At 40.4% G+C, this 23,931-nt stretch overlaps 1 protein-coding gene across 17 annotated transcripts in view; it reads left to right on the top strand.

Moving 5' to 3' along the window:
* PCGF3 (polycomb group ring finger 3) overlaps positions 1 to 23,931 on the top strand; it is a 113,296-nt gene that overhangs the window by 70,597 nt on the left and 18,768 nt on the right. For all 17 annotated transcript variants that reach the window (XM_048850039.2, XM_048850032.2, XM_075128886.1 and 14 more), the window contains 5 exons: positions 11,521 to 11,638; positions 15,629 to 15,725; positions 19,813 to 19,868; positions 21,190 to 21,300; positions 23,731 to 23,819. In XM_048850039.2, the coding sequence (XP_048705996.1) occupies positions 11,530 to 11,638; positions 15,629 to 15,725; positions 19,813 to 19,868; positions 21,190 to 21,300; positions 23,731 to 23,819 (462 nt within the window). In that variant the 5' untranslated portion in view covers positions 11,521 to 11,529. The remainder of the gene's footprint in view (positions 1 to 11,520; positions 11,639 to 15,628; positions 15,726 to 19,812; positions 19,869 to 21,189; positions 21,301 to 23,730; positions 23,820 to 23,931) is intronic.

Raw genomic sequence — 23,931 nt, 5'->3', positions numbered from 1 at the left:
GGAGGGAAGGCTAAGGCTGTTGCCACCGGCTAATTAAACAACATGTGCATAAACCTCTTAAGACACACACATCCAATTCTGTTCTTAAAAAAGGTAAATCTTATTAATAAAAAGAAAGAAAGAAAATACATCTGGGAACTCAGGCTACGGCTAGATTTTAAAAGAGCAACTACAAGGATTAAGCACCAAGCATAGCTTTCTTGAGGTCCAGTTTAAAGGTTGCAAGCAAAACAAAAGCACTTGGGGTTAGCACAGAGGAATCCACAAGCCATAATGAAATAAAAGGGATAAACCTAATCGCGTCTTCCTAGACATTTCCTGATCTAGTTACATATCTGGGGTTTTAAATGAGTAGTTTCTAGGTATGATACTGATGATTTTTTCATACCTGGCCCAAGCTTCTTACAGCATAGCTGTTGCCCTGTCTGCCTCTCCCCGGGAGAACGACAACAGACAGACAAAAGGGGAGTCTTCCTTCAATTTTAAAAAGTTCTGGCCTTCCCATTGGCTCTTTTGGCCAGGTGCCCATTCATTTCCTTTTACCTATGTGTAGCAGTGAGACTTTTTAACCCTTTACAGGTAGAGCAATTACAGAACAGCTACGAAGAGGGATTTTATAGCTGTTGGCTAGCTGGGTGTCCATAAAAGGGAGCTACTTTTCTCCCCCCTTCCCACCCACCCCACCCCCGCATTGATCACAGTATTATTTAGTCAAAGATTATCAATCCGAGATTAGTACAACATTATACAGAAATAATAGATACATTATTGTGGGGTGTGAGGGAAGGAGCTGGCCTCTGTGTCTCTCACCTCTGTAACTGGTGGGATGCTGACAGTTTTGCACTCCCCACCTAATTTCCAAACCCCCCCCCTCTCTCTCTTTTTTTTTTTTTTTTAAAATAGGGTCTGAGACACAGAAACCCCTTTTTTGGAGGGGAAAAATGCTTTCCCACAATTAATTTCCACTGTATCCTATTTTGATGTTTTCTTTTTACCTGATTACTTCTGGAATTTCCTTTATCTTTGGGTTACATGATTTGATAAAATAAAGGGAATTTATAATCCAGTCATAATTACTGACAGCTGTGACAACCATTAATTCTTACTGAGTTAACCTAAACATCTTTCATTTGATCCTTATTTTATCCATAACAGAAAATATCTGCAATAAAAAGATCCTACTTAATCAAAGAGCATAACTAAATCTTAGGCACCCCTTATCAATCACTCAGTGTTGTTTTTACAGTAGCACCTCAGAGTTACGAACACTTTGGGAATGGAGGTTGTTTGTAACTCTGAACAAAACGTTATCGGTGTTCTTTCAAAAGTTTACAACTGAACATTGACTTAATTCAGCTTTGAAACTTTATTGTGGAGAAGAAAAATGCTTTTGACCATCGTAATTTAAATGAAATAAGCACAAAGAGTTTCCTTACCTTGTGAAATCTTTTTTTTAACCTTGTCAAATCTTTCCCTTTATTTTTTTAGTAGTTTACATTAAACAAAGTACTGTACTGTATTTGCCTTTTTTTTGTTTGTTGGTCTCCTTTTGCTTGATTGTATACTTCTGGTTCTAAATGAGGTGTGTGGTTGACTGGTCAGTTTGTAACTCTGGTGTTCGTAACTCTGAGGTTCTATGGTATTATATTTCTGTAGTTTGGGGGGGGTCTTTCCCTACACATCTATTTTTCCCACAGACTTGGCGATGCCAGTCATCATAAAGTACAGCCCAATATTTGGTCACATGAAATTCCTGAATACAGGTTCCTCCCAGATTAAACAGCAAAACCTTGGCCTTAAAATTCAAACACGCTCTTTGGTAATATCATGAAGAATAGTTAATATGCAAATGAATATAATCTATAAAAAGGAAAAGAGGACTAAAAGGGTTAATATTTACTAACTGGTATGAACGCTCTGGTCACAATTTTAAACTCCATTGCACAGGGGCATAGAGACTGGAAGCCACCCCCCTTTAAAAGCCCCTGAAGAGGCATTTTAAAAATATTCCAGTTGGCCAACTTGGTGAGCACACTTAGCAATTGTGTGCAATTGCCCAACTCATGTGGGCTGCATGCACCAGATGCACCCCTGCCTGGAGTAAACATGAAGTTTTGGCTCTCCTGGGCTTGTGGGGAGAAGAGGCAGTGCAAATACAGCTGTAGAAATGTGGACACCTATGAGCAGAGATTGCAGAGATGATGCAGGCAAGTGGTGTAGGAAGCAGCAGCAGTACTGGGTGAAAGTGAATGAACTTTTCCAGGGATACCCCAGGCCTGAGAGTGCAAGTATAGGTCTGGTGTTGCGCTGCAGACCTGCCGCCTCTACAAGGAATTGGATACCATATTTGGTGGAGACCCCACCAGCACTGCATAAATGACTGTGGATACCTCAGAGGAGTCCAAGACACAGACCCCTGACTTGAACAGTGAGGAGGAGGGGGAGATGTGTGGGGGGCTCCAGCCATGCCATGAGCCAGGATCTGTTTTGAGACTAAACAGGCAAGAAGCATTACAGGCCATGACAGCTTCGGGATGCCAGTAGCAGCTGTGCCTTTGTGATGCTCAGGAGTGAGATATCAGGTGAAATCACCACCACCTGTGGAAAATAGTGCCAATACTCAATGCCATTGTCCTATATTCCTACCCATGGAATAAGGACTGAAATGTTATAGCTTCATGCAAGAGAAAATATTTTCCCACTCTTGCTCTTCGTGGGCCATGCTCACTGTGGCTGGGGCAGGAGATTGATGCTGTGCCGATGCATTTTGAAGCTGAAGTGTCAATAAGAATTTCTTATTAAAAAGTATTTATGGGAATAAGGGAAGGGAGTTTGGAAAATTCTTTCCCTTTCCATTGTGACTGGCACCACTGGATTTAGTCTGTCTGTTTTTATCAGCAGCTTCTGGCATGGTGGACTTGAGGGATGTCCCTTCCACACACTCAGAACGGCTGACCCTGATGAAAAGAAGAGGACTAAGGAGGACATGTGCTGTGAGATCTTTCAAGCCAGTGCTGCATCAGACTGAACAAAGGGCTTGAAGGGCCAATATGACTGACAGCATGGAGAAAGGCAGAGAGGATAGGAAAAGACCCAGGAGTCCTAGCAGGACAAAAAGAGGGAAAAGCACCTGGACATAATGGGTTTTCTCAGGCTGCATACCCAAATGCTGCAGACCCTGGTTGACCTACAAGTCCAAAAATGCTGGACTCTACCCTTTGCAGTCCTTGGAGAACTCCTTGGTCGCTACTCCCTCTCCCCCCAGATATCATGTGTCATCACAGATGGTATCCTTACTCCTATCACTCCACGTCAGGGGACAGTAAGGAAAACCACGCTTTCACATACACTAATCTGTGGCTGACACAGCTCAATATATCTGTAGCCATAACAGACTACATTTGTGCATTCAAATAGACAAAATTATTTGTTCTTCTAATTTTAAATTTTTATCTCTTTGTTTTATGTTAGAAATTTGTTTAACATTGTGTGTGTGTGTGGGGTGGGGACGAGGTTGGTTTATGTTTTTGGCACATTGGTTTTCTACACTACCCTATCTCCTCCTTCAGTAAAGTTCTATTTTGGGGTAATTTTTTTATCTATATTAGTTCACAACAAAGATTGCAGAATGCCAAGTCAGTCAAAGCATACAGTACTTATAAATACACAGCAAAGAATTCATAGCTTCAGGAAAAACCCTGTCATCTATATGAATGTACAACAAGCACTACACAATTGAAACAGCGTCCCAAGCTCCAGGCACAAAAAACACTCCACTGAATTTTCCAGCTTCAAAATGATTTCCTGCTGACCGGTAGCAGTCCCATGTTGCAAGTTTCCAGAGTGAGATTGCTACCTGCTTGTCCACTGTCAATGCAGCTCTCATTCTGGTGTCCATGTGCTGGAGGGCTGAGGCAAGCTCTGCACACAGATCCTGGAATGTGGCCTTTTGCATCCTAAAGTGCTGCAGCCGCTGCTGCTTGTTGTCCCATACCGGTGGTACAGTCGGTGCTTGTTTCTCAGGCCCAGAAGCAGTGCTGCACAGTCTGCAACTGCTTTTTGAATGCCACCAGCAATCCTGAATTTTCTTTCTCTGTGTCTCTCAGCAAGCTGTCCTTGGAGAGATCCTCCTGTCCCTCATTGCTGCAGTACTACTTGCAGGTCTGCAAATACAGAAGAATCGTTTATTGGGTATATGCAGTGTTCATGAGAAGAGTGCAGAGCTCTGCAAACTCCATGCATGTCACAGATAGCAAGCACCAAAAAGTGACTCGTGGGTTTGTTGGATTTTTAAAAAGTGGTGTCAAAATTACGGGATATGGATGCCATTGTGGGATGGAGAAAGTTGCATGCTGGGAATTCGACCCCTAGCTCCAAGAGATCCCTGGGCAAGCCATTTCTATCCCACAATATGTTGCAAAAATTTCCCAAAAGGTATTGTGCTGGACAGTGACAGGTGGCACAGTGAGAGTGGCAGATCATAGAATCATAGAATAACAGAGTTGGAAGGGACCTCTGGAGGCCATCTAGTCCAACCCCCTGCCCAGAGCAGGACCAATCCCAACTAAATCATCCCAGCAAGGGCTTTGTCAATCCTGACCTTAAAAACTTCTAAGGAAGGGGATTCCACCACCTCCCTAGGTAACGCGTTCCAGTGTTTCACCACCCTCCTAGTGAAAAAGTTTTTCCTAATATCCAACCTAAATCTCCCCCACTGCAACTTGAGACCATTACTCCTTGTCCTGTCATCTGCTATCACTGAGAATAGTCTAGATCCATTCTCTTTTGGATCCACCTTTCAGGTAGTTAAAAGCAGCTATCAAATCCCCCCTCATTCTTCTCTTCCGTAGACTAAACATCCCAGTTCCCTCAGCCTCTCCTCATAAGTCATGTGTTCCAGTCCCCTAATCATTTTTGTTGCCCTCCGCTGGACTCTCTCCAATTTTTCCACATCCTTCTTGTAGTGTGGGGCCCAAAACTGGACACAGTACTCCAGGTGAGGCCTCACCAATGTCGAATAGAGGGGAACGATCACGTCCCTCAATCTGCTGGCAATGTCCCTACGTATACGTCCCAAAATGCCATTGGCCTTCTTGGCAACAAGGGCACACTGTTGACTCATATCCAGCTTCTTGTCCACTGTCACCCCTAGGTCCTTCTCTGCAGAACTGCTGCCTAGCCATTCGGTCCCTAGTCTGTAGCAGTGCATTGGATTCTTCCGTCCTAAGTGCAGGACTCTGCACTTGTCCTTGTTGAACCTCATCAGATTTCTTCTGGTCCAATCCTCTAATTTGTCTAGGTCCCTCTGTATCCTGTCCCTACCCTCCAGCGTATCTACCACTCCTCCCAGTTTAGTGTCATCCGCAAACTTGCTGAGGGTGCAATCCACACCATCCTCCAGATCATTAATGAAGATATTGAACAAAACCGGCCCCAGGACCGACCCTTGGGGCACTCCGCTAGATACCAGCTGCCAACTAGACATGGAGCCATGGGTCACTACCCGTTGAGCCCGACAATCTAGCCAACTTTCTACCCACCTTGTAGTGCACCTATCCAGCCCATACTTCTTTAACTTATTGACAAGAATACTGTGGGGGACCGTGTGAAAAGCTTTGCTAAAGTCGAGGAATAACACGTCCACTTACTTTCCCTTCATCCACAGAAGCAGTTATCTCATCATAGAAGGCAATTAGATTAGCCAGGCATGACTTGCCCTTGGTGAATCCATGCTGACTGTTCCTGATCACTTTCGTCTCGTCTAAGTGCTTCAGAATTGATTCCTTGAGGACATGCTCCATGATTTTTCCGGGGACTGAGTTGAGGCTGACCGGCCTGTAGTTCCTAGGATCCTCCTCCTTCGCTTTTTTAAAGATTGGCACTACATTAGCCTTTTTCCAGTCGTCCGGGACTTCCCCCGATCGCCATGAGTTTTCAAAGATAATGGCCAATGGCTCTGCAATCACATCCGCCAATTCCTTTAGTACTCTCGGATGCAACACATCTGGCCCCATGGACTTGTGCACGTCCAGTTTTTCTAAATAGTCCTGAACCACTTCTTCCTTCACAGAGGGCTGGTCATCTCCTCTCCATGCTGTGCTGCCCAGTGCAGTAGTCTGGGAGCTGACCTTGTTCGTGAAGACAGAGGCAAAAAAAGCATTGAGTACATTAGCTTTTTCCACATCCTCTGTCACTAGGTAGCCTCCCTCATTCAGTAAGGGGCCCACACTTCCCTTGGCTTTCTCCTTATTGCCAACATACCTGAAGAAACCCTTCTTGTTACTCTTAACATCCCTCGGTAGCTGCAACTCCAGGTGTGATTTAGCCTTCCTGATTTCATTCCTACATGCCCGAACAATATTTATATACTCCTCCCTGGTCATTTGTCCAATCTTCCACTTCTTGTAAGCCTCTTTTTTGTGTTTAAGATCAGCAAGCATTTCACTGTTAAGCCAAGCTGGTCGCCTGCCATATTTACTATTCTTTCTACACATCGGGATGGTTTGTTCCTGTAACCTCAACAGGGATTCCTTGAAATACAGTTAGCTCTCCTGGACTCCTTTCCCCCTCATGTTATTCTCCCAGGGGATCTTGCCCATCAGTTCCCTGAGGGAGTCAAAGTCTGCTTTTCTGAAGTCCAGGGTCCGTATTCTGCTGCTTTCCTTTCTTCCTTGTGTCAGGATCCTGAACTCGACCATCTCATGGTCACTGCCTCCCAGGTTCCCATCCACTTTTGCTTCCCCTGCTAATTCTTCCCTGTTTGTGAGCAGCAGGTCAAGAAGAGCTCCGCCCCAGTTGGTTCCTTCAGGACTTGCACCAGGAAGTTGTCCCCTACAGTTTCCAAAAACTTCCTGGATTGTCTGTGCACCGCTGTATTGCTCTCCCAGCAGATATCAGGATGATTGAAGTCTCCCATGAGAACCAGGGTCTGCGATCTAGTAACTTCTGTGAGTTGCCAGAAGAAAGCCTTGTCCACCTCATCCCCCTGGTCCGGTGGTCTATAGCAGACTCCCACCACGACATCACCCTTGTTGCTCACGCTTCTAAACTTAATCCAGAGACTCTCAGGTTTTTCTGCAGTTTCATATCGGAGCTCTGAGCAGTCATACTACTCCCTTACATACAGTGCAACTCCCCCACCTTTTTTGGCCTTCCTGTCCTTCCTGAACAGTTTATATCCATGACAGTACTGCAGTCATGCAAGTTATCCCACCAAGTCTCTGTTAGTCCAATCACATCATAATTCCCTACCTGCATTTACATGCTCGTCAGGAATGCGTGTCTGTGTGCAGTGCTGCTACAAGCAGCCAAGTATCCACATGCCTAAGCAATATGCGAAGTTTTGCGGCTGTATGCTGTTTTGGCTTGCGTCAACTGCAGTTTGTAGTATAGACATATCCTTAGGCTCCTAAGTCAGGCACTGTGATGCTGAGCTGAGCAATGCCTAAATAGTTATAAAAAATAGGGCCTAAGTGCCTAAGAGTATTGTAATCACAGGCTTTAACGTGGGCTGTAGAACCCTGCCCAGAAAACTGGGTAAGGACTCACGTTGCTCATCTGTGCTGGGGTCTGTGTTGCTGCATTTTCACTGCTATTTTTAGTAGCAGTAGCTAGATTAAGTTTAGTGTGGATATGCCTGCCTAAACTGCAGTTGTGCCTCGTGATTGTGGTGCAGACACCTCCTAAGTGACTCAAGCCTTGTGATGCTGAGTGGAGTAAAATCTGGGCTTAAGTGCTTACAGGTGATACTGAACCCAGTAATATGAGTGGTTGGAATTATTCCTTCCAATGTGCATTAATATGCATTTATTAACGTTGAATCTACCATTATGTCCCCATTTATCTACCTTCCCTCTGTACTACCCCAGTCTTAGGTTTGACTAAGTAATTGGGAACTTCATAATTTGACATCTTGCTGCTCACCACTTTTCCAAATATTTACAAATATATCTGGCACTGGTTGTAATACAGAACTTTGAGGAACACCACTGTTAACAGCTACAGTATGTTGAAAACTGAACAACCATGTCTACTCTTTTTATTCTCTAGCCAATTTTTAATTTCACAGTACTTGATTGCTTTAAATCTCTTTTGTGAGTTATCCAGACTCCTTGAAAGTTCTAAGAAAGTTTGTCAACCAGTGTTTTGTAGTTTGTTAATATGCTCAAGGAATTTTAATAGATTGGAGATGTGTAGTTTTCCTTTACAGAAACCATGCTGGTTTGTTCTGCTTTCCTGTTCATTCAGGGGCTTATTAATTAAGACTTCCCCTACCAGTTAGTTAAACTATTAATTCATTCCCAGGTTTGCCCCTATGGCATTTTTCTAGATATAGGTGTACGACGTTTGGTACCTCTGGTTTTCTGGTATAATAGCTGATTTTAATGAGGTTGCGTATTTTTGTTAGTATCTCAGCTGCTTCATTCTTTAGCTCTTTCAGACCTGGTAGATGTATAATACTTGGTCCTGGTAGCCTTTTGCTAACTAACTGCTCAGATTGTTCTGGCACCACTTGTGTTGATCCTTCAGTGTTTGATAGTAGCTCATCTTTACAATGTGAAGAATTCCCCCATCATTCTCTAGAGAAGTAAATGTTCACCAGTATTTTTATCCTTATTAATTACTCTGTTTACTCCTTGCTGTTTCTGTGGACTCATCAGTTCTTTGGCTGGATTCCTACTAAAATACTTAGTCATATTTGTTTTTATGGCTTTGGCTATTTGCCCTTCAAATATCTTCTTAGCCTTCCTAACTAACATGTTATCTATTCTAATTTATACTTTCTATGAGCTTCTAGTGTTGAATTTCCATTTTCTGAGTGACTCTCCTATTTGGCGTGATCAACTTCTTGAAACTTGCCATTTCACCAGACTTTTTTACTTTGTTTAGTGATATGTGTGCCTTTGATTATTGTATGGCTAAGTGTAAGTTTACTTACACTGGTTTTATTTGGCTAGCTTAATCATTTTTAAAATGCCCTTTTCTAAAGTTTGGCTGTCACCATGACAGTATGATTCTTTCCCTTCCCCCCCACAAAGATGTGGAACCTAATTCTGTTGTGATCACCATTATCTAGTGGTTTAACAGTAGCTACTACTTATACCAACTACCGTACATCATTTTAAGAATAAGTCACAAATAGTCTCTCCTGTTTGGGTTCTGTAAACATAGCTGTCTTCTATGCAACAATCTTTTTAACGAGACTCCTACTATCTATGAACTGCTAAATCTTTCAGTTGCTTGGAAACTAAGCTAGAAAATGAATATTGAAAAAGGATTAATTTATGCTACAGAATTAGGTTCTGACCTATCTGTTATACAGCACAAGTTAAATGCACTTTTAGTGTGTCCTTAGCAGCTACTCACTACTTCATTTAATTATGAAACCTTAGAATTCCATACAACACTTCTTTTTACATTTACTTGTCTTCTCAGCCTTAAGAATTTGAAGTACTTCAAGTTTTTTCTCATGTCACATGCTATGTTTTTACAGAGGTGAAATGCTAGAGGTGAAATGCATTTTAGTGGCTTAAATAGAGGGTAATGTACTTTTTTCAGTCCCATTACTCCTCCTATTGGTTCAAAAGCTTGGTTTCCGCTGGCCCATCATGTTTAATTACATACTTGAATTAAACAGAGGGAAAGAATAAAAAAGCAAAGAGTGCAAGGTAAAGGTTGAACACTATCTTCTTGCTGTATCCAAATAGGAAAGCTTGCGTGCTCTGAAGAACTTCATTCAGATTATGAAATGTATTCAAAAATAAACTAAAATTTGTAGTTCTGAACCAAACACTGTCAATCATTTTACTGAAAAGCAGTTTGGTGACACCTGCAGTGTGGGAGCTGAATGTAACTCATTGTAAAACCAGTTTTTCTTCCTGCTTTAATGTTAGTTCTATCATTTTATTCTACCAATATATGTTCCTTTACAGCAAGAATGTGTAAGCGGTGGCTTCTTTACCGTGCTTAAAATTACACAGATTTTAGCAGGTCATAGCTTGGCCCTTTCTGGGTCTGCTGTTTAAATAAAAGGAACTAAAATGATGCACAGAATTTGGTTTAATTTAGCAGAATTTAGCGTTTTCCTCAGACTTGGTTGCTTCCCATATTCTGGTTTGTGGGCTGCTCAGTTCACACCATGGGTCCTTTCTACAGAGCCAATCCTTGCTCCTTAATATTTGGCTGGGGCTAACAAACTACCTGCATCAATCGGGTCAGCAACGAAGTCACATTTTTCCAGGAGGATCAGCTAACAGCAACAGAGGAGATAAATTATACACTAAGTGCTCATGTATTGACATTTTGGAAAAGATTAGTGTGTTAAAATATTCTAGGGGCCAGCATTTAAATCTAAATCCATATATGTTGCTTGTTTACTGTATGCTTATGGAAGTAAAGGGATATGGAAGCTATATAGCATTGCGTGCTGTAGTCTAATTTCTAGCTATGATAAATATCTGTCATCCTAAAATGGTTTTAAGGGTGAAGTACAAAGTTCTTAAAATTTCAAGCAGACTTTCTTGCAATTCCAGAAGAGGAAAAAGTACATACCTATTTCTTAGTTAAAATACACCACTACCCAGTTTACAATCAGAGGCATGTACCATCCCCTAAAAAGGCTTTTGCAGATTTCTCTTTGCTCTGCCAGCGATATCAGAAATGCTGTGAAAAATGGTTTGAAAAGAGCTATTCTGTTTTAGAATCCCTGTCTTCCTTTTCTTTCATTATGGTATTTGTAATCTCCTTCACCTTGGAAGGAAAGACACATGCAGTTCAGATTTCTTAGTTTCATAGGAGGTAACTTTGTCGGTATAGAGCTAATTTTATGTTTGAAGTCATCTTTTTTTCTTCCTGAGAACCTAGTTTTAGCTTTTAGGAAAACCATTTCTGTTTACTTTACAGCCACTTTATTCAAATACAACTTTTCTTCAATTTCGAAGTGAAGTTTTAACTATAGGGAAAATAGGCTATAAATACAAAGTACAACTTGATAAATTTTACCCAGCCAGACCTACTCCTTTTGATATTGTGCTCTGATGAACTTTCTTCAGGGTCCACTCTTCTCACTTTCATATACTTTAATTATTGGCTTGAATGGGATTACTTACATGAGTAAAACAAGCAGGATTTGGCCCTAAAATTTAGTCTTTTTCATCAGTAAAGGAGCTCTGTTATGCCACATGCTGGCATAACTTAGAAGAAAAACTGTTAAGATCAGAATATCAAACTCCTTCTAGCTGCTTACAGAATCTGAGCTATATTAATGTAGTAATTACCAATCCTTCTCATTTACATTATTCAAACCTCAAAATACTGTAGGTCTTACATTGTTTCACTGCCCATTTTTATCCGGTAAATCCTTTAAAATTATATAATACCCTTATTCCATACATAAAATGCCTGGGAGCCTGAAGTTGCATATTGATATCCTTAATACAAATTATTGTAATTAGGTTACTCCAAGACTTGCTACATAATCAGTACACCTGACATGCTAACAATTGTGTGTTTCTTCTATAGACACCAAAGATGCTGACTAGAAAGATTAAACTCTGGGATATTAATGCCCATATAACCTGTCGTCTCTGCAATGGATACCTTATTGATGCCACCACTGTAACAGAATGCCTACATACCTGTGAGTATGACTATGATTCTATAAAGTGTTAAAGAAAATTAATGTTTTTTTTACTTCACATACTAGATACTTCAGTTTTCAGTTGACGTTTAAAAATCTATTGTGGCTCTGCCAAAACAATGCAAATTTTGCTATATACTTCACGTTGTAAGCAAAAATTATATTCTCATGAAGAGAACAAGAGAAGGAAAACCATGAGCCCTAGATGTGTTGCACAGAGCTGACACCATATATAATAAATGGAAGTGGTTTTAAAAAGTATCTTGCACTGATTTAAAAAAGTAGTCGTTATCTCAACAGCAATAATCAGACTGATTTTTCACATACGCAATATTGGTAGTTAAAAAAAATTATCATACTAAATACTTGTTAGAAAATTTGTACGTCAAAATATGAAGACAAATACTAGAAGGACTTTGAATTGTAACTAAGTTGATTTGGAAAAAAAACAAACCTTATTTTCTGGTTATTGTGTCTGTTCAGAACTCACCCTGGAGTGAGATGGGCAGAGCTCTGAAATTCTAGAGTACACTATAGGCAGTAGCAGCCATGAGTGCTAGTCCCTTCTCCCCAAACTGGTTGTCATACCCTACCCTTACAGTAACCTTATTACTTGCCTTTAAACCACCTGGTCAACTTCTTCTTCAATTACCACTCTAGCTCTTCATCCCCTCCAGCTTTGGGGTGGTGCAGTGTCTCTTTCTAGTGGTTTTTCTCTGCTTTCTATCTATTCTGATTATGTTGATAAGGGCCATCAGAGAGAGGTACTAGGATTAAACACCATCCAGTCTTGCCACCCTATCCTATACCAGTTTTTACTTCTCCCACCCCAATGCAAGAACTTGGTTGTACAGGTGGCCTGGGCTGTACTGTGCCCCATAACCCTGAAATGTTATGATCCAAGGCTGGGATCTGCTCTGATGAAGAGGTTGCCAGTACGTGGCTGCTACTCTTTGCTTCGTGAATTACCAGTCTAGTTTTGGAATGATTCCTCCCTGGTGGAATGAGTTGAAGGGGTTTTTTTTGCTGATCCACCTAGTACCAAACTTTAGCAATGCTGTCATTAAAGGGACTATGTTTAAATGGCTGATAGAAACGATCTGCCAGACCTAAGGCTAGAAAGTCATGTCAAGGCTCATTCGATCTGAAGCAGGAAAGTCTTTGCTTGCCTGTAGCTGAGAAATGTGCATGGCAGGCAAGCATGTTCCGTTCATGTAGGCAAGGCATAAATATGGTCATTGCTACATATGCTTGCCAAGCACTATTTCTTGGATTGGGACTCGAGAAGAATACTGTTTTGGGGTGACAATTATGCAGAACCTGTATCTGAAATAAGAAAGCTCAAATCTCCAGCCCCTCGAGCTTTTATATTTTCAGGTATGTCGTTCATTTGTGTTGTCCGTGCTTTTGGAAAGTTTTGTTACTTCTGGATCCATCCTTTAGTCTTATGTTAAGCTGGACAGGTGACAGGAGGTATGTTACCTTACTATAATTGAAAAACTACAACAAATCTTGTTGGTATTGGCATTGTTCAAATTGCATGTGCTGTTGGATAAGTACTATGTTTGTCTTTTGGGATATTCCTTGACACTCTATGCAGGACACACTGCTGTAAAGTATCTTTAGAGGAAGGAAAATTGTCTTTTTTATTTTCCCTTTTGGGAAATATTATCTTGGAGGAGTCTGTTTTAGATGTTGGATTATTTGCAACATTTACATATATTACGTGCTTTCAAGGCACTGACTTCTCTCAATCAATGCTATTTTTGTGTCTGGCTTTAATTTTGTTTTCTACTAACTGAGAACCAAACTGGAAGATTCCAAGGTACTATATGGGCACTGGTGGGGTGGCTCACATGTCTGGTTGCTACTTATTGGTTTCGGGGATACTCAAACCTTCAGAATTTCAGGGATTCCATCTGTCATGCTAGGTACTTAAAACTAGAGTGAGAATCCCTGCAAGGTGCCCTCCAGAGGAGGAGAATTATGGGGAAAGTAAATTTCCTCCATCTCTTCCCATGCTCTCTTCCTTCACATGTATCTTGGTAATTATAACTTTCCAGTCTTATGACATGGTTAGGACAAACTCCAACAGATACTGTGCTTTGGTAGCTATTAACAGTCTTCTCCTATTCATGCCTTTTTATTAACAATGGCAATAACAAAATGCAGCTTCTGTTAAAATTGTTTTAATACTTCATCTTCTACCTTGATACTTGGACGGCAGGATGTATATGAAAGCTGTCTTAATGTGTCATGAAAAGTTATGCTCCAAATATAGATTTTTATTTTCGTCATTCAAAGGGATAATAAAAGATGAGGAAAGATAGATTTCTTGGTTATAAACAACCAAAAAAAAAAAAAAGCTGACAGGAATGAAAATGTAAGAAAGGTAGTGTAGGAGATTGCAACGGATAGTGACTGCTATTTTCTAGTGGATGCTTTTTAAAATAAACATTCTAAATTATAGTTTAAAATAAGAAAAAAAACTTACAATTGAGTTTAAAGCTATAAATGATGGGTTTGATTCTGCTTTCATTGACTCATTGAGAGCAGGATTTGGGTTTCCTGGTTGCCTTCCTGGGCTTCCGCTCTGCATGAGAATCTGCTAGTCTGGACCCCTTCACCTGTGTAGAGTCCCACTGAGGCAGATTCTTCTGCAGGATCTGGGCTTCAGTGAGCAGTGCTACTAGACTTGGTTTATGGTTCAGGATAAGAATGCTGTCCTACTAGTTAAGTCATTGACAGCAGCTGCTAACAATGTTATCTTAAATGTAATGACTGAAAATACTGTAATCCGTTCATACATTACACCTTTGCTGACTTTTGGCTTTTGATTTGTAATTATTCTTCAAACATACATCAACTTGTGTGAGAGGTAGATGGCACTGTTTAACTGCAGAAAGTATACCTCTGTAACTTAGTCTTTAGAACTCTTATAGCACTGTTGGGTAAAAATAATGAATCAGCCTGAGTTATTAGAAAGATGCTCACTTACCCAAATTTCCCACTTTATATTTGCACAGAAATTTCAGTAACTCAAAAATCATTAGAAAAAAGAAAAATCTTTAGCTGGAATTCATTTATCACATAAGTAATTACTGTTTGCAGTGTTGTACTTGTGTTGGTCCTGGGATTTTAGGGAGACAAGGTGGGTGAAGTAATATCTTTTATTGGACCAACTTCTGTTGGAGAAAGACAAGTTTTGAGCTACACAGTCCAGAAGAAGAGCTCTTTGTAGATCAAAATCTTGTCTCTTTCACCTATCTTGTCTCTATAAGCAATTACTGTCCAAGTAAATAATTTTGTATGATTTTCTTTTAAACAGTTAATAGTATTTGGTTAAAATGAGTAACTTGTTTGTAAATTTATGTAAAATGAAATGAATACAATTATGTATATAGACTTTGAAACAGGTCCAAAAGCAAACTATTGTGCAGTGCTCTATTATGATTGTTTTAATATTTGTAATTATAACGTACGTTGTATTTGGTCTGAGGTGAAATAGCACCTGAATGCACTTTTTCAGCTAGGAGCTGCATGTTCACTAAACAGCAACTTCTCGGAAGGAAATATTTTCTTTGCCCAAAGTTTATTTCCTTGGCTAAGTTTCCTTTCGTTTACAACCACAGCTCTAACTTTCTTTCTAGCATATGGTATTTTGGGTTGTGTATTATGTATTCTAATAGTTTTGAAGTAAGCTTTACCTGTTCAGGAACAGGACAATAACATAATATGTCCTTCATACGTTGATTGTCATCTACCATTGTTCTGTTTTAAGAACTCCCATGAAAGATAATAGAGATTGTGTGTTATCCAGTGGTATATTAGAACTTATTTATATGAAGTATAAGGGACAAAATCTGAATTGTGTGTGAGTTCTGTTTCTATTTCTATGCAATTTGCGTTTTTGTGAACATTTGAAAAGAAATTAAATGTGAACTTGTTTTAGTAGGTGTTTTTTCTTCCTAATTATAAATGTGTCTGCAGTCTGTAGAAGTTGCCTGGTGAAGTATTTGGAGGAAAATAACACCTGTCCAACATGTAGAATTGTTATACATCAGAGCCATCCACTACAGTATATCGGGTAAGTGTGCAGCATGAAATGAAAATCACAGATAATTAAAATCATTAAAGGTCATGTGTAGATATCTCCGATTATGGCACGATTCTTTACCAGATTTTCTTACTTCCCTGCTATTCTTTCTTAAATACTTAAAAGCGAGGCGCTTGATTTGAAATTAAAATAATGATTCTGTGTAAGCAAAGTGGGAGATTGAACTTTGAAGTGATCTTTGAAACTTAATGTGTTTGGTCAAATTTAAGAACAAGCAAAATATTTGTCTAGTTTTTACCAATTTCTACTGAAGTTTAGTTGGATTTAGTAATTTCTGGTTAGACTTTATCTGGCTCTCATAGGTTGTATATAATCTATTTCTGATTGTGCGAATTACATGTTTATCTAATATTTCATTATATTCACATGACTGGTAGTTCAAATGTATTTTTTGTTATGGCAGATGCACTGTGGTTTTAATCTTTTATTTGAGGTACTATTCAAAGACTGAAATCTGAAGGTGGCAGCATTGTCATTGTTTAGTCTTCTGAGTGACAGTTAATTTGCAGGATAATCTAATTACACATAAGAGGTAGAGCAGCAGAAAGGTTAGACCGACCTCTTTTGGTTGGAGCCAATGCTGAAGGATTTGTACCTGCCCTCTTTCTAAGCCCACAGCCACTCAATGTCCATTCACAACATGCCCTAGCATGTTTGTGGTATCCTGCTTGTATTGTCCTCTCTTTCTGTGTCTCTACTGTATAATATATTTTTGCAGGTTGTGCTTTCCCTTACTTTTTCTCCTACAGTTTCCTCTCAACTTAAATATTTCTAAGGCATCGGTCACCATGATAATCAACTGCTGCTATTGCCTCACCTGGCTTGGTCCACACTAAAGAACTGTACTACTGCAGATTTCACTGCTGAAAATGCAGCGCTGTAAGTTGGATCGGGGCAGTGCATCCACACCAGCTATTCTTTTAAGGTGCACTTCTGCCCTGCCTCCAAGCAAAGTATTTGATGAAATTGTTAGTTGCACTACTTTGAATATGTATCCCACAGGCCCTGGCACAGATGCTGAAAGCAGTGGATTTTGAAAAGTGTAGTCAACCCCCTGCCTTCCTTCCCCCCATTTTCTAGTTGATGACACAAATTTGGGAAGTAGTAAATAACGAAGAAGATAGGTCACTGATTCAGAGCGATCTGGATCACTTGATGAGCTGGGTGCAAGCTAACAATGTAACAAACAATGGCAAATGTAACTGTGTACATCTAGGAACTAAGAATGTAGGCCATGCTTACAGGATGGGGGATTCTATTCTGGAATCAGTGACTCAGAAAAAGATTGGGGGATCCTGATGAATAATCAGTTGAACATGAACTCCTGTGTGACAGTGTCCAAAAGGATTAGTGCAGTCGTGGGATGCATAAAAATGGAAAACTTGAGTTTCCCAGAGAGGTTATTTTACCTCTGTATTTGGCACTGGTGCCACCACTGCTGGACTACTGTATCCAGAGCTCTGGTGTCTGTTGATAAATTGGAGACCGTTCAAAGAGGAGGCATGAGAATGAGTAAAGGATTAGAAAACTTGGCTTAGGGTGATAGTTTCAAGAAGCTCTATTTATTTAGCTTAACAAAGAGAAGGTTAAGGGGTGACTTGATTACAGTCTGTAAGTACCTACCTATATGGGAACAAATATTTGATAATGAGCTCTTCAGTCTAGCAGAGAAAGGCTTAACATAATTCAGTGGCTGGAAGTTGAATCTAGACAAATTCAGACTGGAAATAAGGTGTAAATTTTTCACAGTGAGAGAGAGAGTGACCATTGGAAAAATTTGCTAAGGGTCGTGGAGGATTTTTCATCCCTAGTAACTTTTAAATCAAAATTGCATGTCATCCTAAGAGATTCTCTAGGAATTATTTTGGGAAAATTGTCTGGCCTGTGTTATACAGAAGTCCGACTAGATGGTCACAGTGGTTCCTTTGTTCAAGCTGCTGTTGAAGATATACGATTTTTCGACTAGAGAATGTGTACAGGAAGGAAATTGTTTTATATAAATCTTAATTCTGTTAACCACTTGTTATGCAGACCCATAGCTTGACTTCTTCCCCTCCACAGCCCCCGGTCCAGCTGGGAAATAGGTAACCTAAGCACCTTTTGTGATTCAGAAGTGAGAAGGCAGTTAAGTTTTTATACCTGCTTGCTGCTATGTATTGGTTACTGTAGTTTGACTGACTGCTTGACTGTGGTTCATTTATATTGAAATGCTCTTGGTGAAGCGTCTGCAATCTGGAAATAGACCCCTCACACTCATGTTAGAGACTTAGCTAAAATGGGGATGTTCCATTAGTTCATTTAAACCTAATTGTTCTCCTCATGCTCTTAAAATATTGTTTAAAAGGTTGAAGTAACTAGTAAACTGCTACTAACTCTGTTACTGCTGTTTCTGTCTGAGTGGTCTCCGCTGTTGTGGAGTACTGCTGAGAACTGACCTCTGTTACGAGCATACACTCCTGCCTTGGAGTCAGAGCCAGTGCTCAACATGGTACATTTTTCCAGGGTAATGCCAGCTGTCAGCTGGGATGGGTGTATTTTTAAAATTATTGCACTATTTTTGCTTAATATTAGAACTTGGTAGTATCATTTCAGAGGTCTGGTAACATTCTGGCCCTTTCAAATGGTACTTTTCTAGATAGAATTGCCCTTTCTTGATTTTTCTTTGTTTGAATTTCTGTTGAAAGCGAATCAGTAGATTAGCTTCTCCAAGGAGGTTGAGGGCTAGAGGTTTAGGGTCTTGACCAATTTTGCTTTTTTCCCCCTCCATGCCTAGTGTCAGGCCACCTTACCTTTCTGCTTAAGAATCACTGGACAACACAGCTTTGTGAGCTGCTCATTGCTGCTCTTAAATTTGAATGGAAGTGGTTGGATTAAGAGCAATTTACTGTCTTTGCCTATAAACAGCCGAATATATGGGCTTAACTCCTTTTTCTTGATTTATATGCTTTTCCTGTGCATGCTTTTCTCTAGCTGTTCGTTAGAAAAGGAACATAGTATGGATAATTTCGCCAAACATCCCCAAATGTGGGATTGAAGGACCTGGGGATGTTAACATCTCCTAGTGTATCTGTGCATTCTCATAACAAAAGGGTCTATCCCTATCTATTTATATAGGAATGTTGGTCTAATCCCATATGGGCAAATTCATTGCTGGTGGAAATAGGTAAATATCTGTTGAAGTTGTTGTAGGTGCACCAGTTTATCACCAGCAAAGAATGTGGTATGTAACTTCATGAAACAGCTGTGTATGGAGGAAAACAAAATCTTCTAGACTCTATTTAAAATAGCTGTAAGAGAAATAAGACTTTTGTAACAGAATAGGGACCCTGTAATTTAGATAGTCAAGCTGCATAGCAGCAGAAATAGCTGGGACCAGATTCTCTGGTGCAGTGCACTATAACTAATGAAAATTTGATTTAAGTATTGTTCCACATGTATGAGAAATGTACAGTTATTCATAAAGATGTTTGTACCATTGCAAACCTTCAGTAATATCCTTTGCCTGATACCGTGCTGAATAGGAAGGCCGTGTTAAAGTGTATTTTTCCTCATCTTGAGCCAAAAATTGCCTGCCTTAGGTCAAACTTCTATCGAGGTATAGTAAAATGTGCATTACCAACATGTGTACCTTGATGCAGTTGGGCGCAATTCCACATTCTGCTCTAGACGGATCATTCATGTTCTTCTGTGTTCTGTTAAGGGTGGACTTCAGAAAATTCACACAGCCTGTTAACATTCTAGTATGTCATTCTCCACATCACACGGGCTACTTTATTACCTTCTGCCTTGACGGTTGGGGCCTTATCAGGCTTCCTTTCTCATCTTGCTCCTTCCAGTCCACTAAAATCATTTTCTCATATTACATCTTTCTGATGTTCAATTACCATTTATAAATCTGAATATTCTCTACTGTGATGTTTAAAAGTCTATATTCCTGTCTGCATAATCTATTTAATATTGGAGTCTTTCTCTTTAAGTGAGATGACATTTAGAATAGAGATGATTGATTAAAAAACAGGAAGTTTTCAAATTCTAATTGTTTTGTTCTTTTTGCCAGTCATGACAGAACAATGCAAGATATTGTTTACAAACTTGTGCCAGGCCTTCAAGATGGTAAGTCTTGGTATGTCTTCTTTTAGCTGTAAATGTTAGATTTACAAAGAGCTACTGTGCATGTTTAAGGGATAGCAAAGGTTTTCACCTGCTTGCTGCTTTTAGACAAAGATAGTGGTGAAAAATATACAGTGGAAGCATTTCTGCACTTATTCAAATTCTAGCACTGATTTCACTTTATCCTTCAATATGTGCTTTCTGTTAATGTTAGACACCCAGTACTGGAAAATGTTCCAGTCATGAAAATTGTGGGGATGTTTCAGGAAAATTAAAACATTGTATAATGTTGTGTAACACTTTAAAGCAAACTTTTGTGTGTTGGCATTATATTTTGTATGTACATTTTGTTTTGAATTCTACGTTTATTCAATCATTTGGTTGCTGCTTTCCCAAGTTGTCAAAAGTGAAACATTTAATGCAGAGAAAATGTTTGGTTTCAGCATAATTTTCTTCCTTTTGTACTTTAGGCCTTTGCTAACAGGTAACTTCTAATTTGTGTGCTTCTTCTCATAACAGTAATAGTTTGACAATATTGGGTGTCTTGAGCTGAAGGAATATTCTGTACCAACTACTGGACCATTCTCATTTTTTTTCAGTAGTGTTTTACTACCTGTTTAGGTGGAAAATTTTCATTGAAACTAAGTTGTCAAGTCAAGAGGACATTCTCTCACTTTTAAATATGCAAGTTTAAGTAAAGAGACTATATATAAATGAAATTCTTTCAGGCTAAAAATTAGAAGTAGGGAGAAAAAAGGAAATTCAGAATCTCTTACATGTGTAACTAAACAGGCATGTATCACGTACTTCAACTGAGAGATTTGTAGAAGGATACATGGAAAAATATGGAGTAGCTTTAAAATCCATATGATCTGAAATCACAGAAATGATGTAATAGCAGCCTGGGAAGATGAAGTGGTTATTCTACAGCTGAATGACAAGATATGTGGTGTAACTTGATAAAATGGCAATTAGGAAAAGCAGAGATGCAGCCAAAAGTGAAGGGATAGTGTTGTTCACACTCCGATAAGTGCCTCTTCTTGCTGGGAAGTTTCTTCTATGAGGAAGTGGGAGAGGTTTGAAACAATTTTATAAATGTTACATTGACACTTATTAGTAAAAAGAAAAGGAGTACTTGTGGCACCTTAGAGACTAACCAATTTATTTGAGCATGAGCTTTCGTGAGCTACAGCTCACTTCATCAGCTCAAATAAATTGGTTAGTCTCTAAGGTGCCACAAGTACTCCTTTTCTTTTTGCGAATACAGACTAACACGGCTGTTCCTCTGACACTTATTAGTGAAACTGTTTAAATTTTTAAACAGCGGAAATGAGAAAACAGAGAGAATTCTATCATAAACTAGGCATGGAAGTACCAGGGGACATCAAAGGGGAGACCTGCTCTGCTAAGCAACATTTAGATTCGCATCGGAATGGTAATTTATTTTTGTTTGCTCTCTTTGGAAAAATGCCATTATGCTAATAAGATTATTCTAAACACCAATCATAATTATAGAAATTGTTATGTAGTATTGTACGTTCTGAATGTGACTGCATTAAACATCTAATGGTGTTAAGTTGTACTACTCCTGGAGAAATTCTGCGTCACTATGCACACACAGAATTCATGTCCCCCACGGATTTCTTTGCTTCCCCTCAGAAAAATGACTTTCTGACAGGGGAAGCAAAGGGAAGTTACAAGAGCGGTCACGCACCTCTCCCTAGCAGCTCAGGCACATAGTTTCATGCACCTGGAGCAGCTGGCAGAGAGGCAAATCACTATGGTGGCTCCTACCCTGCACTGGGATCAGCTGCTAGACCCACCCCCAGAAACCTCCCCTGGCTGCAGGAAGCTCAGCATCCTCCCTTGCTTCCAGCCCTCATCACACCTCAGCTGCAGGGAAGGGGTCACTGTATGGGGAGCTGCTCCCCTGTCCGCCCAACCCCCTGCATCCGGACCCCCCCATACTCGGACCCATCCTGCCAAGCCTTATCCCAGAATCTGCCCCCCACACCCCTCCATACCTGAATCCTACCCTGCTGAACCTCAACCCCTACATCTGGAGACCCCCTTGCACCCAGACCCCCTGTCTCCAGACCTCCACCTCTGCACCCAGACCACCCCCTGCACCTGGACCACCCCAATGAGCTCCCTCACACCCAGATCCCCCACCCCACTGAGCCCTAGCTAGCTGCACCCAGACCCCCAAGCCCCACTCCCCCAGCACCTAGCGCCCCACCTTGCCGCTGAGCCCCTCATACTCAGACCCTCCCCTGCAGAGTCCCATTGCCCCTGCACCTGAAACCCCAGAACAAGCCTCTGTGCATCCAGATTACCTCCACACCTGGATCCCTCACTGAGCTGTCTGCACCCAGATTGTCCCACACAGAACCCTCTCACTCCACACCTGGATCCCCACACACTGAGCCCCTCCACACTTGGTTCCTGCCTGGTTGAGCCTGCCTACCCCACACCTGGTGCATTTGGCATGGAGGGGCAGGGCCCTGCAGTGTTTCTGGGGCAGGCTCAGCCCTTGCGCTACGTAAAGTTGGGTGCAGCCTCAGGACCAAGTCAGTGTCCTGGGATGGGGGAGGGAGGCTGCAGGGTGATCTCCCACCTCTGTGTAGCCAGTGGCCTGTGCTCCTTGCTGCCATGCTGGAACCTCCACATTTATTCCTTGATAAATAAAACTTGCAGAATTTTTAATTTTTTGGCGCAGAATTCCCTCAGGAGTACTATATGCTCACCTCCTAGGGTGTGGTGAGTCCGCTTTGCATCACACTACCTCTACCCTTAAACCATCTTAACTGGCCATAGCAAGACCACCCCCGCCTGGGATATCTTTTGGAATAGTGCTGGTGTAGGGGCTCCTACACTACCATGATACTGGCTGCTAGCAGAGTTGGCCATGATGAGGGTTATGGTCTGCTGATACCCAGTTGCCACCATGGACCCGTGGGGCTGTTGACAGTCGCTTAAAGTAGCAAGCCCAAGATTTGGTGGAGAGCAAAGGTCACATTCCTGAGCTGTGATTTCCCCTCTTGCTATATCCAGGGATTTGGACCATAATTTTGTTTGTCGGTAGAGATTGATTGTGCATGCATAATTCAACCCCCCCGCCCACTCCCAAATTTCCTATTAAATATAGTTTTTAGTGACCAAAAAAAAAAAAAGTATCACACAACAGTTTTCAGAGTTTACTTAAAATTTGAGTGAACAGCACATCAATGCATAAAGCTAGGGATATCACACTCTAATACTAGGAAATTTGAACAGTTAGGGCTGGAATTATATTTTACTAATAAATGTAATACCTTAAGGCTTCTTTTTGAGAGGAAAAAGAATAGAAATTACTGCGTATATAATACTTAGCAGAGTTGACATTTCTTTGGCAGCCTGAAGTTTTTGAACTTCCTGACTTTTGAATACAATCTTGGGACAGTAATGGTGCATTGATAATCTTTTTTTAAGGAGAAAATTATTTTTCGACATGGTGACTGTCCAGCTTGTAAGTCCTTCAAAGCAACAAATGCGTTCTTCCTTAGCTGTGCATTTATGTCCTGCTTTAAAGCTCAGTGTCAGTCTTTCCATTGTCCTCAGTGGGTTTTGGATTAGGGCCCTTGAAACATAGGTGCACTGCCTGTGAATCTACACCTAGCTAAGTATGCATCCAGAAAATCCCAAAGATGGTTAAGCTCCTTTTTAACTTTTATAAAATGAGCTCACCCCCAGTCTGACGCATTCAGAAACTTATAAAACCCCATTTGCTTTGTCTTGATTTTATTTTTGTTACTATCGATTGAGATTACCTACAGTTTAACATCTTTTAATTTCATGATTATAATGCTTTCCTTTTTTATTTAAGGTGAAACTAAAGCTGATGAGAGTTCAAACAAAGAAACATCAGAAGAAAAACAGGAAGAAGATAATGACTATCACAGAAGTGATGAACAGGTAGAATATCTTTCAGGCAACTTTTACTTAGTTTTAGGTTGCCATTTAACTTTATTTTCATTATGTGCTATGAAGGACGAATAATCTTTTATATCCATACTTTCATCAGTTG

Source organism: Caretta caretta, chromosome 5, assembly GCF_965140235.1.
Source record: "Caretta caretta isolate rCarCar2 chromosome 5, rCarCar1.hap1, whole genome shotgun sequence".
In the NCBI taxonomy this organism is placed as follows: domain Eukaryota; kingdom Metazoa; phylum Chordata; order Testudines; family Cheloniidae; genus Caretta; species Caretta caretta.
The sequence above is the reverse complement of the archived record's forward strand: the minus strand, read 5'-3'. Positions and strand labels throughout refer to the sequence as shown.